Below are 16,840 nucleotides of genomic sequence, written 5' to 3' on the forward strand. Positions count from 1 at the left end.
TCAATATACTTCATTGGAGAAGCTGCAGAAAATAATGTAATGCGTTTTTGCAGCAATTTGTGTTTTTTAATCTGCCCAATAAAAATGCAAAAATGCAAATTGCAGTAAAATCACGTGCGCAAAAATCAAAACGCACTGCAAAAGGCACCGCAGAAACAGATCAAACGCAAACTGCATAGGTGTGTATCGAGCCTTATGCTGGTCACACAGATCAATTTTTGGATGAGAATATTCACGAAAAATCTTTGTACATTCGCTTAATGAAAGAATTTTGTTTGAAATTTTCACTTGTTTTTAAAATTAATGTAATATCTGAACGAAAACCACATACACTGTCTGAAATTTCCTTTGACTAAGAAGTTTTCTATTATTTCTAAATTTTTCCATCACTGTGGTTGAAAATGAAAGTCAATTTGACCCACTTTTTTTTTTTAAGGTTATTAACCGATTAATCGAAACAATAATCGGCCAACTAATCGATTATGAAAATAATCGTTAGTTGCAGCCCTAATATATATATATATATATATATATATATATATATATATTATATACACACACACACAATCTGCACTCGTCCACAGTAGCAATACAGTGAGAAGGTGGGAAGCAGACATCTTTTTACACCCACCGGAGTCTTACATTTCACACTTATTTTTAAACAGTAAACTGAGTTTATATGGTGTAATATAGTATTTAGAAATCTGTCGGACTGTTTACATGTTGAATTAAAAAGCAGCGGTGTTGTGTCAGACAGATTTGCAAATCTGACAGATCAGCAGGCTTGCCGCCGCTTTTAAAATTCAATATCTAAATAATATATTTCACCATATAAGATCTGTTTACTGTTAATAAGTGTGAAATGCAAGACTTCAGTGGGTATAACAAGATGTCTGCTTGCTGCCTTCTCACTGTCTTGTTACTGTGGACGAGTGTTGGGTGTAGCAAGATGGCAACGACAAAAGGTCACTTCCGTTACAACTGTCATCTCTGTCCCACAGCGGCTCCTCCTCCCATTCACTTCTCACTCCCAGAGCAGCCCATAGGATGCATTAAAGGTGAAAAAACACAAACCTTTACAACCCCTTTAATCCAAATTGTATTAGAGTTCATTTACCTCCGCAAGCTGCGCTGACTGCAGGACCACTGGGAGAGAAAAGTTCTGATGCGCTCAACTTGAGTGACATATCAATACAGTTCTATTCACCACAGCAGCAATGAGATGCAGGAGATGCAGTGGTTCAAGTTGCAACCCACTGCGGGGGGGGGGCGGGGGGTAGTATAGCATGCAATCTTGGTTTTAGTGCGCACCATAAATGGCATAGCATAGGAAACCACACATTTTGCATTGTCTTTACATTGGGGCTGTGCTAGAAATTGCTAACAGCATAGCCCCAACGCACTGTCTGAATAAGCCTTAAAGCGGGATTCCACCCTAAAGTGGAACCTCCGGTGTCACAATTGGCACCTTTCAGGGGGGAGGGGGGTGGAGATACCTGTCAAAGACAGGTATTTACACCCACTTCCGGGCATAGACTCCCGTGGGAGTCTACGCCATTTCCTGTCCTGCCGCGCTGTCTGCTGGGACACACACGGGTCCCAGTGACAGCGCAGAGATTTCCTATTGTGCGGTGCGGCTCGCGCAGTAGGGAACCGGGAAGTGAAGCCGATTCGCTTCACTTCCTGATTCCCTCACCTAGAATGGTGGCGGCAGCAGCCGAGAGCCGAGCGATTGATCGGGCCTCGGCATCGCTGGACCCCGGGACAGGTGAGTTTCCATTTATTAAAAGTCAGCAGCTGTAGTATTTATAGCTGCTGGCTTTTAATATTTTTTTTTTTTTTTTAGGTGGAATCCCTCTTTAGGGCTTCCTGCAAAACTTACTATACAGGGGAAGCAAACATCCTGCATAGAACACAAAGGCAGCAACATGATGTCCAGTGGGGGGGAATCATCACCCTTTTTCTAGGTAAATATATTTCTAAAGGTGCTATTGACAAAGTTTTCACCACAGGGTTGGGAACAACCCATGCAATCCATACAAAGACAACAAAATAAATAAGTTCAAAAATTAAGTTGGGCCTCTTTTATGAACTCTGATCTTTAGTTTTTTCCATAGATTTTCTATTGGATTCAAGTCAGGTGATTGGCTGGGCCATTCTAGCAGCTTTATTTTCTTTTAACCACTTGCCGACCGCCGCACGACGATATACGTCGGCAGAATGGCACGGGCAGGCATATGGGCGTATATATAAGTCCCTGCCTGCCCGCGGGTGGGGGGCCCGATCGGGCCCCCCCCCCCCGGTGCCTGCGGCGGTCGGCATTCCTTCGAGAGCGATCCGGGATGAGGGGGCGGCCATTCATTCATGGCCACCCCCTCGCGATCGCTCTCGACGAATGGAAATCCCCCGTGACATCACTTCCTCTCCTGTAATGTAAACACAGGAGAGGAAGTGATGTATTCTCTCCTCCGTGTCGGTATTTTTCGTTCCGACACGGAGGAGAGCGGATCGGTGAGTTGCACCAACACTCTACACACACAGTAGAACATGCCAGGCACACTCACACCCCCCCTTTACCCCCCGATCACCCCCCCAATTACCCCTGCCCCCCAGTCACAGTGACACCAATGTCATTTTTTTTTTTTGCATTGGTGTCATTTGTGACTGTAATAACTGTTAGGGCAGTTAGAGTTAGCCCCCTTTAGTTCTAATGTACCCCCCTAACCCCCCCAATAAAGGTTTAACCCCGTGATCACCCCCCGTCGCCAGTGTCACTAAGGCTGGGTTCACATTGCAGCGGTTTATGAGAACGAATGTGATTCGCACCGCACTGCAGTGCAAATCACATCCGATCTCTGTGCGATTCGAGTTCAGCCATTCGCCGCACCCGCCGCACCCGCCACACCCGCCGCACCCACCGCAAATTCGCACGGGACCCTTTTTTTGGCCCGCAGCAGAATCGGATCGCATGGGTGTTCACACCATGCGATCCGAGTTTGCAGATCGCACTGCGATATGCGAACTGATCTGGGGGTGTCAGTAACATTTCACTGACACTCCCAGCAGTTCGCATAGGGCAGTGTGAACTGCCGCCGGGAGGCATGCGATGCGGGAACCCGCCGCGGATTCGCGGCGTTTCCGCATCGCTCCAGTGTGAACCCAGCCTAATAAGCGATCATTTTTCTGATCGCCGTATTAGTGTCACAGGTGACGCTAGTTAGGCAGGTAGGTATTTAGGTTCGCCGCAGCTTTTTATAGCGCCAGGGACCCCCATATACTACCGCATAAAGCCCCCTGATTGCCCCCTAGTTAACCCTTTCACCTGTGATCACCATATAACTGTTACAGGTGACGCTGGTTGGTTAGTTATTTTTTTATAGTTTCAGGGCACCCGCCATTTATTACCTAATAAAGGTTTAACCCCCTGATCACCCGGCGGGTGTCATTTGTGACTAATAACTGTTAGGGCAGTTAGGGTTAGCCCCCTTTAGTTCTAAGGTACCCCCCTAACCCCCCCAATAAAGGTTTAACCCCGTGATCACCCCCCGTCGCCAGTGTCACTAAGGCTGGGTTCACATTGCAGCGGTTTGAGAACGGATGTGATTCGCACCGCACTGCAGTGCAAATCACATCCGATCTCTGTGCGATTCGAGTTCAGCCATTCGCCGCACCCGCCACACCCGCCGCAAATTCGCACGGGACCCTTTTTTTGGCCCGCAGCAGAATCGGATCGCATGGGTGTTCACACCATGCGATCCGAGTTTGCAGATCGCACTGCGATATGCGAACTGATCTGGGGGTGTCAGTAACATTTCACTGACACTCCCAGCAGTTCGCATAGGGCAGTGTGAACTGCCGCCGGGAGGCATGCGATGCGGGAACCCGCCGCGCATTCGTGGTGTTCCCGCATCGCTCCAGTGTGAACCCAGCCTAATAAGCGATCGTTTTTCTGATCGCTGTATTAGTGTCACAGGTGACGCTAGTTAGGCAGGTAGGTATTTAGGTTCGCCGCAGCTTTTTATAGCGCCAGGGACCCCCATATACTACCGCATAAAGCCCCCTGATTGCCCCCTAGTTAACCCTTTCACCAGTGATCACCATATAACTGTTACAGGTGACGCTGGTTGGTTAGTTATTTTTTTATAGTTTCAGGGCACCCGCCATTTATTACCTAGTCTCACTAGTGTACCCCTAAATTTAGGGGTGTCTACTTTCCAAAATGGGGTCATTTGGGGGGGGGTTTGTGCCATCTTGGCATTTTATGGCCTTCAAAACTGTAACGCCCTTAGAAAGCCTGAAGGCGGTGCTTGGTTTTCGGGGCCCCGTACGCGGCTAGGCTCCCAAAAAGTCCCACATATGTGGTATCCCCGTACTCAGGAGAAGCAGCAGAATTTATTTTGGGGTGTCATTTCACATATGCCCATGGCATGTGTGAGCAATATATCATTTAGTGACAACTTTGTGAAAAAAAAAAAAAAAAAGTTTGTAATTTTCCCGCAACTTGTGGCAAAATATAAAATATTCCATGGACTCAACATGCCTCTCAGCAAATAGCTTGGGGTGTCTACTTTCTAAAATGGGGTCATTTGTGGGGGTTTTGTGCCATCTTGGCATTTTATGGCCTTCAAAACTGTAATAGGTAGTGAGAAGTGAACTCAAAAATTTACGCCCTTAGAAAACCTGAAGGCGGTGCTTGGTTTTCGGGGCCCCGTACGTGGCTAGGCTCCCAAAAAGTCCCACATATGTGGTATCCCCGTACTCAGGAGAAGCAGCAGAATTTATTTTGGGGTGTCATTTCACATATGCCCATGGCATGTGTGAGCAATATATCATTTAGTGACAACTTTGTGAAAAAAAAAAAAAAAAAAAAAAAAAAGTTTGTAATTTTCCCGCAACTTGTGGCAAAATATAAAATATTCCATGAACTCAACATGCCTCTCAGCAAATAGCTTGGGGTGTCTACTTTCTAAAATGGGGTCATTTGTGGGGGTTTTGTGCCATCTTGGCATTTTATGGCCTTCAAAACTGTAATAGGTAGTGAGAAGTGAACTCAAAAATTTACGCCCTTAGAAAGCCTGAAGGCGGTGCTTGGTTTTCGGGGCCCCGTACGCGGCTAGACTCCCAAAAAGTCCCACATATGTGGTATCCCCGTACTCAGGAGAAGCAGCAGAATTTATTTTGGGGTGTCATTTCACATACGCCCATAGCATGTGTGAGCAATATATCATTTAGTGACAACTTTGTGTAAAAAAAAAAAAAAAAAATTTTTTTTTGTCATTATTCAATCGCTTGAGGCAAAAAAATAAAATATTCAATGGGCTCAACATGCCTCTTATCAATTTCCTTAGGGGGTCTACTTTCCAAAATGGGGTCATTTGGGGGGGTTTTGTACTGCCCTGCCATTTTAGCACCTCAAGAAATGAGATAGGCAGTCGTAAACTAAAAGCTGCGTAAATTCCAGAAAACGTACCTTAGTTTGTAGATGTGACAACTTTTGCGCAAACCAATAAATATACAATTATTGACTTTTTTTTTACCAAAGACATGTGGCTGAATACATTTTGGCCTAAATGTATGACTAAAATTGAGTTTATTGGATTTTTCTAATAACAAAAAGTAGAAAATATCATTTTTTTTCAAAATTTGCGGTCTTTTTACGTTTATATCGCAAAAAATAAAAATCGCAGAGGCAATCAAATACCATCAAAAGAAAGCTCTATTTGTGGGAAGAAAAGGACGCAAATTTTGTTTGGGTACAACATTGCATGACCGCGCAATTACCAGTTAAAGCAGCGCAGTGCCAAAGTGTAAAAAGACCTCTGGTCATTTACCAGCAAAATGGTCCGGTCTGAAAGTGGTTAAACCAATTGAGATATTCCTTGGCTTTGTATTTGGGATTATTGTCTTGCTGAAATGTCCACCCTCATTTCATCTTCATCTTCCTGATAGATGGCAGAAGATTTTTATCAAGAATGTATAGGTACATTTTTCCATTCATACTTCCTTGTGTGTTTTATGGCATCCAAGTTAAATTCTGGTCTCATCCGATCAGACTATATTCTCCCAGGATTTCACAGGCTTGTCTAAATGTTGTGCAGTAAACCTTAAACAAGCTTCAACATGCTTCTTCAGCATTGGAGTCTTATGTGGTGAGCGTACATACAGGCCTTGGTGGTTGAGTGCATTACTTATTGTTTTCTTTTAAATTGTACCTGCTAATTCCAGGTCTTTTTAAAGCTCTCCATAAGTGTTCATTGGCTCTTGGACAATCTTCTGATATCTTTCACCCCTGCCAGAAATCTTGCGAGGAGCAGTGAGTCATGGCAAGTTTATGGTGAAATGATGTTCCTTCCACTTCCCGATTATGGCCCCAACAGTGCTCACTGGAACATTCAGAAATGTAAAAATCCTTCCGGAACCAATGCAAATCGCTATGTTTTGCAATGATAAGGTTGCAAAGGTTTTGAGAGCTCTTTGCTTTACGCATGAGATGTTTCTTGTGTGTCACCTTGGTAATGAGACACCTTTTTATAGGCCATCAGCTGAGACTGAACCAGCTATTAGTTTGCTCTGACAATGGGCAAGGTTTCTTTCTAATTACTGATAGATTTCAGCTGGTGTCTTAACCTTTCATGCCTTTTTGCATCTCCCTTTCTTCATGTGTTCATTACCTTTTCCCCTGTGTCAGTCCATTTTAGAACACAACTTAATTTCTGAACTTGTGTTGTTTCTTTCTATGTATGGATTGCATGGGTTGTTACATGTGGTGAAAATTTGATGTCAATAGTGCCTTTAGAAATATTATTCACCTAGAAAAATGGTGATGTGTTCAATACCTATTTTACCCGCTATATAGTATCGAAACAAAGATACCCAAAATAAACTATCAAAACTAAAAAAGTAATAATTAACCTCTTCCATCGCCTCTCAGCAGCCCTTTAAGTGGATTTAATGTGAGGCAGCATTTTAAGTAGGTTTAATGTGAGCAGCTTCTTTGTCATTTGACTGCTGTGATTGGCCCTCACATGACAGAGATCATCCTATTTGCTCCTGATCAGAAGCCGTGACCTAGAATTGTATGTGACAGGTTGGCCACTCTGCCTGGAACGTGGCATCAGCACTCAATTTCAGGTTGCCGTTGACGCATATCTGCAGAGGCCAGGCATTAAAGCCCACTTTTTTTGCAGCATATAGGAGTTAGAGTCAGCAAGAGGTTAATGTGTGTGTAAGGGAAATTTGTATTCTTTATGTTTTGGATAAAGTGTGGAAGGGTTAGAACCCCTGGTAACTGTCATTGTATTGTGGGAAGATTCACACCATTTGTCCTGGTGAAACCAAAATAGAAAGTGATGGCATATCTAAAGTGTTAAGATTGTTAGAGCAAGTAAGGGAATTGAAATGCCTGTTTCTATGACAACTTTAGATGATGGGTATCCCATTTATTTTGGAGAAATTTGCTTTTATTTCCCAGGACCTTAAAATAAAATAAAAACCTAACTTGGCTATATATACACACTCGAATGCCCAATTAAACTTTCAGTTTAAAGCAACTAAATGCAATACAGGTGCATAAGAACAAAAGATGTTCTATATCTAAGGGGACTCATTCACAACAGAGGAGCAATAACGCATGTTACCATGACTGATGCACATTTAACGCAAGTTCCCGCGATGAGGCGTCACCCCAATGCATCTTCCCAGAGCACCTGCATCACAGTGCTCTGCAATGGACAGTAATGCACTACCAAGAATTGCAGTGTGAAAAAATGATACATGCACAATATTTGGTCCATTGTGGTGCGATAGGCTACCATAACACAATGTGGAAGCTTTAAAAACGCACCACAAAGGATTTTATTGGACCTCTAAAGTTTGAAAAGGAGCCACATCATGAGTAACAAAGCCTGTCCCCGGCCAACATACTGTACAGAAGGACCCTTACTCTGTGTAAGGCTCCATGCGCACTGGGCTTAAAATAAAAGTTTGGACAAGTTTAGGAGTTTTATGTTTTTTCTGCCTCCAAGCGTTAAACTCAAAATATGGCTCTTAACATCCTAATGTACATGGACACATAGGATAACATTGAGTTGCTTCTACAGGCATTACACAAAACTCCTGTAGAAGCAGCATTTTAAGCCAGTGTGCATGGAGCCTACAAGCAATATCTCTGCACAGCACCAACATGATGACTTAGATCTATGGCTCTGCAACCAAAGCCCATGCCAATATTGAGTCAACAGATTTTTACTTTTCCTTCTGAAAATGCAAGCTGAATGGCTATTAATCCATTCATTAATAAAACAAAACCAGATCAGTAGTTCTTACTTCACTCTGACTTCTAGGATCATTATCAGACTGCAGATTCAGAAGTACTGAACTTCCACGAGACTTTCCCTTACAATCCAAGACGATCTGTCTAGAATTCAGGGGTCTCCAAACTTTGAATAAGCTGACCCTGAAACTTTAGGGGAGGCCAGACTGTGGCCAATGGAAAAATAAAATTGTCCTGGTGCAACAGTGCAAGGAATAGTCGTTATTTGTTGTTTTGTTTTTTTAAATAGGAGCCTGCAAAGTATTGCACTCTCCATTAGCAGATTGTGGGTGCAATGTCAGGCTCCTGTACAGCTTTCAGCCTGTACCCCTGTATGGGCAGTCAGCTTGTAAGCAGGTTTTTCCATTTACAGATTCCTGTGAATAAATGACACAGCTGTGTGGGCGAAGTTTTCAAAATGTGACAGCAGGTGCGGGGAGACAATCCTCTGCCCGCTGTCATGGGAAAGGAGAAGAGGAGGGGATGTCAGGGAGGTTGCTCAACATGTTAAACCCCTAAATACTGGTGTATAATGTAACGTGCTCAGAAAGTATGGTTGAGCCGAAACCATTTTTCTTTTGTTTACCCGCGAGTACCGATATTTTTGGTCAAGTACTCGCCGGCCCACTACAGAGTACCGATACTTTTGCATTGCGATTTAAACACATACAAAATGTATGAGCTCAAATCGCACTGCAAAGAATTACATCAGATTTCAACTTGAACACGGTGCATTTCCTTTCCGAATTGTGTGCAGTTTCTCGCACTGCTCCCCTGGTAACCCAGGCTGAAGTACCTATGATAAACCTGAGTTCACACAGGAGCAGTGGGGGAAAGCCCATGCGATTCAGACAGGAATCGCACCGTTTCTGTTTAAATCACATGCAATTATTTGCAGTGCAATTTGTGCCCATTTTGTATGGGCTCAAATCGTTTCAGCTATCAGTGCACTCGTGCAAATGCTTAGTATCGGCATTGATATTGGTGCAATACTATTTAAAAAAAAACTTCTTGGGTAAAAAAAATATAAACAAACAGTGCAGATAACCTCCTACATTGTAAGCTCTGATGAGCAGGGCGCTTCGATTCCACCTGTATTGAATTGTAACGTGTGCCCTTGTGTTGTAAAGCGCTGCCCAAACTGTTGGTGCTATATAAATCCTGTATAATAATAACAACAACAACCAGCCAAAAATCAAATCTGCGCTATCCTCCACTCTAACAAAGCCTTCAACAGACAGTGGGCCTTCCCCATAAAGCCTTCATTTTCTCCTATAGCGGTTGTGATGGGCCATATGGCTCAACACATTTCTCAGACTTAAAACATTACGCTTCTTCAGGAGCTAGAGGGCTCAAGATTTATTCGTTAGAACCCATGTAACAATTTACAGAACAGACATTCATCACATGATGCCCAGGGGCATCCCTCACCTTTACAGAGTGATGGAAAACAGGGAAGGCTGCCCTGCCACAGCACAGGTAGGGACTCCAAATCTGGTGAGACTAGTAGTCAGAGGCAGCAGTGCCTTCGATCTCACACTGCAGATACCACCTATGAGGATATAGACACACTCTCTTGATTGCCAGCGATGACAACAATATCTTGCAGCCTCAGCTAAAGAGAATGCATGCCACAGAGACAAAAAGGCAGCCTCTTAGTGAGAAGACTTGTTTGGAGTTGGCCTTTACAGTAAAACCCTAAACCAATGCCCCACCCTGTAATGCCTATACATCATTTTACCAGTGTGCCAATCCCCCAATGCCTCTCTGTAAAGCTTAGAGTACATCTGGCTATGAAAGTATGTGACATGTTATCCTACCGGGCCACAATGCACAGGGGGCCTGAGCGGCCAATTATCAAGTCTGAATGCTATCAAATAGGGTCGGGTTGGGGGGGTCGGCAAGTGACTTCCAATATACAAGGGTCTAAGATTTAGGCTGGCCATACACACACAGATTTGTTTTTCCCAGCGTGATCGAGAGAAATCCAATAGAACCATCCATTCAGTGGATGGATGAATTTCCACTGCAAACTACTGTATTCTCATAAACGGCACTTGCGGCTGTCAAAATACCCAAACAGCAACTGAATCCGATACAGTCACAGTTTGACTCACAAATTTTGACCAGGGCGCTTCGACAAAAGTAAACTGAAAAACTGGGCCGCCCACAGCTGGAATTTCCGTCAAGCGTGAATCAGCTGAAATTCAAGATGTCTATGGCAGCCGTTGCTTTAGTACAGTATCCCACTCATGCCACGTGTCATATCGCATGTAATTCGCACCGCATTCCTAAACAAATCACATGCAATTCTGCATGGTGCGATTTGAACCTATTATTTTGTGTGGCTCAAATTGCACCGCATTCGTACAAAAAAGGCGCAGGAACCTTTTTTGCCCTACTGGAATCAGATTGCATAGGTGTTCATACACATGCGATCCAATCCTGCGACTTGCTTTTGGGGTGTCATTACCTTTCAATTGACACCCACAGAAGATTGCATGAACATGAAGTGCGATTACTATGTAGTGCGATTTGGGAAACGCAGCAATTCCTGCATCGCCTTACACTTGACATCTGTAACCAACAAATAGAAGAAATTAGCATCCAAGTAAAGAGGTTGGTCCAACATTACATGATTTCTAGTTAGAGGGCACATTTACAGGGGTATATGAGACCCAAAAAAAAAAGGTAGAATGCAAACACTGACTAAAAGACGATTTGTTTACTAAAGCATCATGTACCATAAACAGGCATCACCTCTCTAAAGGCCCCTAAACACAACCAGACAATTGTATGAAAAAAATACCACTTTCCAAGCCATTGTATGATAATCTGGTTGTTGGTAAACAGCTTTCGAGAGCTGATCAGGTCACGGCATACAAAGTTACCCAATGGGACAAGCACAAAACCAGATCGTACGATTCGATTTTCATTAAATCAGTACAGTTTTTTGTCCAAAAATACAATACAAAACCACCAAATTTAAATTCTGCCATACAAGAATTGTCCTAACTTTAGTAACCTCTTCACTTTTGATATGATACTACTGCAGCATGCAAAAAAACAAAAACAAAAGGACAGAATCATTCGTCCGATAATCTCATCTTGTGTAGTAGGAAAGACATCAGCTGCAGTCGTGTGCTCACCTCCCCCACCTACAATGCAAGGTTAACAGCCCTGCACTGTACATGATGGCAGCAAGTGACTGTGCACAGCCCAGAACAGCAGGAAGAAGAGAACAGCACTGGAGGCCGAGCAGTGATAAACCTTGTCCCTGCACCCCTGAACTAAATGAGAAATTCAAACAGTATTAACCCCCCCCCCAAAAAAAAAATTATATATATATATATATATATATATATACACACACATACACACACACATACACACCCACAATTTGGTCCTAGTTGGATTTTTGCACCTATGGTGGATATTAAAATATGCCTGGTCATTGGGGGTTATACGCTTTGGATGTTTTTCATAAATAAATGTGTTTTGCTTTGTTTGTACATCGAACGTCAATATGTTATAATGGGGTGGATTTACTAAAAGGCAGATAGACTGCACTCTGTAAATTCAGTTATACTAATTCTTCCACAGAGCTTAGTAAACGTGGTGAAAGCTCTGCCGATTTCCATCATCCAATCATGTACTAACAAAAATGCTGTTTTTTTTTTTTTCCTTGCACCCGATTGGGTATTCTTTACAAAATGATGCTTTACCACATTACATTTACTAAGGGAGCGTTGGTTTTAGCTGCACTTTTCGGCCACTAGCGGGGTGATTGTACTCCCCGCTAGCGGCCGAAGGGATTAATACTGCCCGTGTAGCACCAAAGTGCTTTGGCAGTGGTACCCATTCATTTCAATAGGTAGGGGCATTTTAGGAGAGGTGGCTACAACGCCCCAAAGATGCTGCTTGCAGGACTTTTTTTTAACATCCTGCAAGGGCACCGCTCCAGTGTGAAAGCACTCAGGCTTTCACACTGGAGTGACAGAAGTGCTTTACAGGCGCCATTTTTAATTCTAAAACGCCTGTAAATCGCCTCAGTGTGGCCTAAGGAAAATGAACATAACTTCACCTGCAAAGCGAGCGATCTATTTGCTTTTAGCAAATCAACTCCAATGGTGTCTAATCGAAATGATATACTGTGATATCTAATTTTGCGCAATGTTAAGTGGTTTTGGCTCATCTTTATCTCTTTTTATATTCATCAGCCATAACATTATGACCATTTTGTTTAACAAACATGTCATACTTACCTCCTCTGTGCAGTTGGTTTTGTGCAGAGTGGCCCCCGATTCTCCTCTTCTGGGGTCCCTCAGTGGCGATCCTGGCTCCTCCTCTTCTTCTCGAGTGCTCAGTTGGAGAGCCGCTCTCCCTCGAGGAAACTCACGTGGGTGCGCTGCTGCGTCTATTGACACAGATAAGATGACTAGGCCAAGACATTGGATTTGACTGACATCAGAACCCAAGACACCGGCTGGAGCTGGTCCCCATTGTTGGAAAGACCGGGTCCGGGTAAGTAAAGGGGGGGGCAGCTGCAGCAAAGAAGGTTTTTCACCTCAATGCATTGAATGAATTAAGGTGTAAACCACAAGGGTTTACAACCCCTTTAAGGCCTGTAAGTTGTGAGGTGGGCCCTCCATGGATTGGACTTACATCCAAGCCACTGCTCTACCTGTCCTTTGACATATAACTGTGGCTCGGCCCACTGCTCTAAGCTCATTGGCCATGACTGACAGCAGAGGGAGCCAATGGGCCATCTCAGCCAATGAGGGAGGGTCCCCATCCAGCCAAGGCTACTGTGAACGTCACTGGATTGGAGGGAGCTCAGGTAAGGAATTGGGAGCTGCTGCACACAGGTTTTTTTTTTCCTTCATGCATAGAATACATGAAGGTTAAAAAAACCTTCAGCCTTTAAATCAAAGCCCTCCAGTTGCTGTCAGAGCGTTCTTCACCCAGGTTGGCGGCTCCGGTCTTTTGAATGGACGAGCCACAATGACGTCACTCCTGTGTAAGCACGTAGGAGTCACCGTTCACGGCACAGGGCTCTGAAGAAATGGCCTGAGTGGTTGTTCCTTCAGAGCGCATGTGACGGTGACGTCATCGGCGGCTTCATAAGTAGATATCTCCTAAACTAGAGGCCTCAAACTGGCGGCACCTCCAGCTGTTGCAAAACTACAAGTCCCATGAGGCATTGCAAAGCTGACAGTTACAAGCATGTCTCCCACAGGCAGAGGCATGATGGGACTTGTAGTTCCGCAACAGCTGGAGGGCCGCCAGTTTGAGATCCCCTGAGCCCTAAACGGGGCACATTCAGGAGATATTTACTATACCTACAGGTAAGCCTTATTATAGGATTATCTATAGGTAAGAATCATACAAGGAAGTTCACTCCCACATTAAACGCATCATCAGGGACAACATGTTCACCCGATGCCCAATATATCTCACCCACTTCCAGAGACCAATGTTATTTACTTCATTGGTCAGTGGTCATTATGTTATGGCTGATGAATGAAAGTGTGATTATATATCTCTCTATATCAGGGTCTATGGTGGTGGGTTGTGTATTGGGTCTATGGGGGTGACCCATCCTCTGTATACAGTGCCAGTATATGGAGACGAGTCCCTGTATATAGTGTCAGGCCTGATCCGGCCTCCGATGTTGTGTATAGAGGAGGAGAAGGGGGCTCGGTACCCCGGGTAGGCCTCTATCCCAGCTTATAATGGTCCCCCCGCCTCCTCATGACAATGCGGCCTGGGCCCGGTCCTTTCATACCTCCTAACATGGCGGCCATGCTGTTTCGGGCTCTCCGTTCTCACATGGGCGAGGTCCGGTCTCTTGCGGTATTGAGCTCCAAACGGTCCCGGTACGGATGGCGGTTACAAACAGAAACAGGTCTCGGCTCATGACAACATGGCCGCCGCTCTCCGGGACCGCGCGGCATGCTGGGTAGGCAGGGAAGCCTGGAGGGGGCGGGGCGACGCCTGGGCTGTGCGGCTGAGGTGAGCTTGCCGCGGCTGCGTGTGCCCGCCGGGAGATCGGGAGCGCGCACAGCAGTGGTGGTGATTCCCGGAAAGAGAGCAGTGAGTAGAGCGGGCGGGGGAGGGGAGATGGAAGAGCGTTCTTGCTGTGTGCAGACTGGCACCTCATGTGCCCCGCTACATACTATAGAACTACAAGTCCCAGCATTCTGTGCCACCAACCTGTATTCCTCAGAAAAGTCCTATCCAGACAGAGGCTGCTAACCCTTCATATTCACATAGAAAGGCATACAAGTCACTCAGAACTGAACTAGAACAAGTTTGGATGTTGCAGAGCTGAGGGGTTGAAGGAAAAGTCTTCTGTGTCCCCACTGGGGAGATTTCCCTTCACTTCCTGTCCTGTAGCCACAGCATGAAGTGAGCTGAAAATCTTTAGTTATACCTTCTGCCACCTAGATAACCCTTATGTGCGACGGCAAAAGCTTGGGCTGTAATGTCCTCAAGTAGGGCCGGCGCTACCACTAGGCAGCTGCCCGGACACTGGTGTGCCTACTCTCTGTTCTCGGCAGCAAACAACTCTTGGCATCAACAGGCAGCCGACACTCCATTCGCACCGTCCATGCCTCTGTATCAGAGGCATGGAGGTGGAGGGTTGTGCCTGTGTCCCAACTCCCGAATGAATGGAATCAAGAAAACATCATTTGATGGGCGCTGGTGCAGCTGCTTATGATGGGCGCTGGTGAGGCTGCATATGATGGGCGCTGGTGAGGCTGCAAATGATGGGCGCTGGTGAGGCTGCAAATGATGGGCGCTGGTGAGGCTGCAAATGATGGGCGCTGGTGAGGCTGCAAATGATGGGCGCTGGTGAGGCTGCTTATGATGGGCGCTGGTGAGGCTGCATATGATGGGCACTAGTGAGGCTGCATATGATGGGCACTAGTGAGGCTGCATATGATGGGCACTAGTGAGGCTACATTTGATGGGCACTGGTGTGGCTGCATATGATGGGCGCTGGTGAGGCTGCAAATGATGGGCGCTGTTGAAGCTGCATATGATGGGCGCTGGTGCGGCTGCATGTGATGGGCACTGGTGCGGCTGCATGTGATGGGCGCTGGTGCGGCTGCATGTGATGGGCGCTGGTGCGGCTGCATGTGATGGGCACTGGTGTGGCTGCATATGATGGGCGCTGATGAGGCTGAATTTGATGGGCACTGGTGAGGCTGCATTGATGGGTGCTGGTTAGGTTGAATTTGAGGGGCACTTCATTAAAAAGGTGGAGTCTAGATGGGCAGGGCAAAGGGGGTGGCAAAATGAGGTTTTGCCTAATGCCGTGTACACACGACCGGACTTTTCAACAGACTAGGTCCGACAGTCTTCCCGACGGACTTTCGACGGAGTTCCGGCGGACTTTCTGAATGAACGGACTTGGACACCTACAATCACAGCAAAGTCCAACGGATTTGAACGTGATGGCGTACGACTGGACTAGAATAAGGAAGTTTGTAGCCAATAGCTGCCCTAGCGTCTGTTTTTGTCTGCATACACACAAACGGATTTCTCGGTCCGGCGGGAAAATTTTAAATATGTTCTATTTCTAAAGTCTGATGGATTTTTGGCAAACAAAGGTCTGATGGAGCCCACACACAATCGAATTGTGCGTCGGACCTTTGCTGTCAAAAAGTCCGGTCGTGTGTACGCGACATAAGGTGTCAAAAATCCGGCACCAGCCCTGGCCGCACGTATGTGTCACTGAGCGACTGATGTTTCTGTACTGAGCTGTCCAATGATCAGTATCTAGCAGGATCAACTGTGACAGCCCATCACATGATCGCTGATCCTTCCTGCCCCTGGGCATTTAGAACCTTTTAAGCACTGCAATTCCGGGCACGTTTACCCCTTCCCTGCCCAGGCCAATTAAACGAATAAAGACCGAAAAATGTAAAAAAAACAAACAGGTAATTTTTCGCCACTGGTAGGTGACACTGATGAGGGGGCACTCTTGTGCAGCACTGAAAGGTGACATTGAGGGGGCACTGATAGGCGACACTGATGAGGGGGCACTGATTGGCAGCACTGTTGAGTGCTGATAACCGGCTTCTATTTGCAACCATGATCAACTGTGATTGGATACAGCTGATCACATGGTAACGAGCGCCTGATTTGCTCTTAACCTCAATCTGTGATCAGCAGTGCCCAGAGAACACTGCCATCAGAGAGCATGCCGCCCGATCGTGGGACACTGTCATATGACGGCATCCCAGAACTAGCCGGCCGCGCTGTAGCCATCATTTAGCTATAGTCGGCAAGTGGTTAAAGGGACGCTTGAGTGTGCTTGAACTGGTTAAGAGCCTGTTCACACCACGTGCAGTGGGGTTTGTTTGTTTTTTCTGCATCAAAGCATGGAATGTAGGTTATATGGATTCCAGTGGCATAGTTCACTACTGAGCAGTGCGTTTCAGTTCCAGAATCCAGAAAAAAAATGCTGCTTTTTTCATGCACAGAACTGTACTGGAACGTGGTAAAAAACATAAAAAC

At 45.5% G+C, this 16,840-nt stretch overlaps 2 protein-coding genes across 4 annotated transcripts in view; one reads left to right on the top strand and one right to left on the bottom strand.

Moving 5' to 3' along the window:
* RBM33 (RNA binding motif protein 33) overlaps nt 1–14,289 on the bottom strand; it is a 260,560-nt gene extending 246,271 nt beyond the window's left edge. For all 3 annotated transcript variants that reach the window (XM_077491155.1, XM_077491156.1, XM_077491157.1), the window contains exon 1: nt 14,100–14,289. In XM_077491155.1, coding sequence (XP_077347281.1) covers nt 14,100–14,118 — 19 coding nt within the window. In that variant the 5' untranslated portion in view covers nt 14,119–14,289. The remainder of the gene's footprint in view (nt 1–14,099) is intronic.
* A 12-nt stretch (nt 14,290–14,301) lies between these two features.
* The window catches only part of CNPY1 (canopy FGF signaling regulator 1), a 217,620-nt gene continuing 215,081 nt past the window's right edge, over nt 14,302–16,840 (top strand). The window contains exon 1 of the mRNA XM_077491159.1: nt 14,302–14,407. The gene's annotated coding sequence lies outside the window, so the exon portion shown is untranslated. The remainder of the gene's footprint in view (nt 14,408–16,840) is intronic.

Source organism: Lithobates pipiens, unplaced genomic scaffold, assembly GCF_037356315.1.
Source record: "Lithobates pipiens isolate NorthernLeopardFrog02 unplaced genomic scaffold, aLitPip1_a1.2 Scaffold_19, whole genome shotgun sequence".
NCBI lineage: Eukaryota > Metazoa > Chordata > Amphibia > Anura > Ranidae > Lithobates > Lithobates pipiens.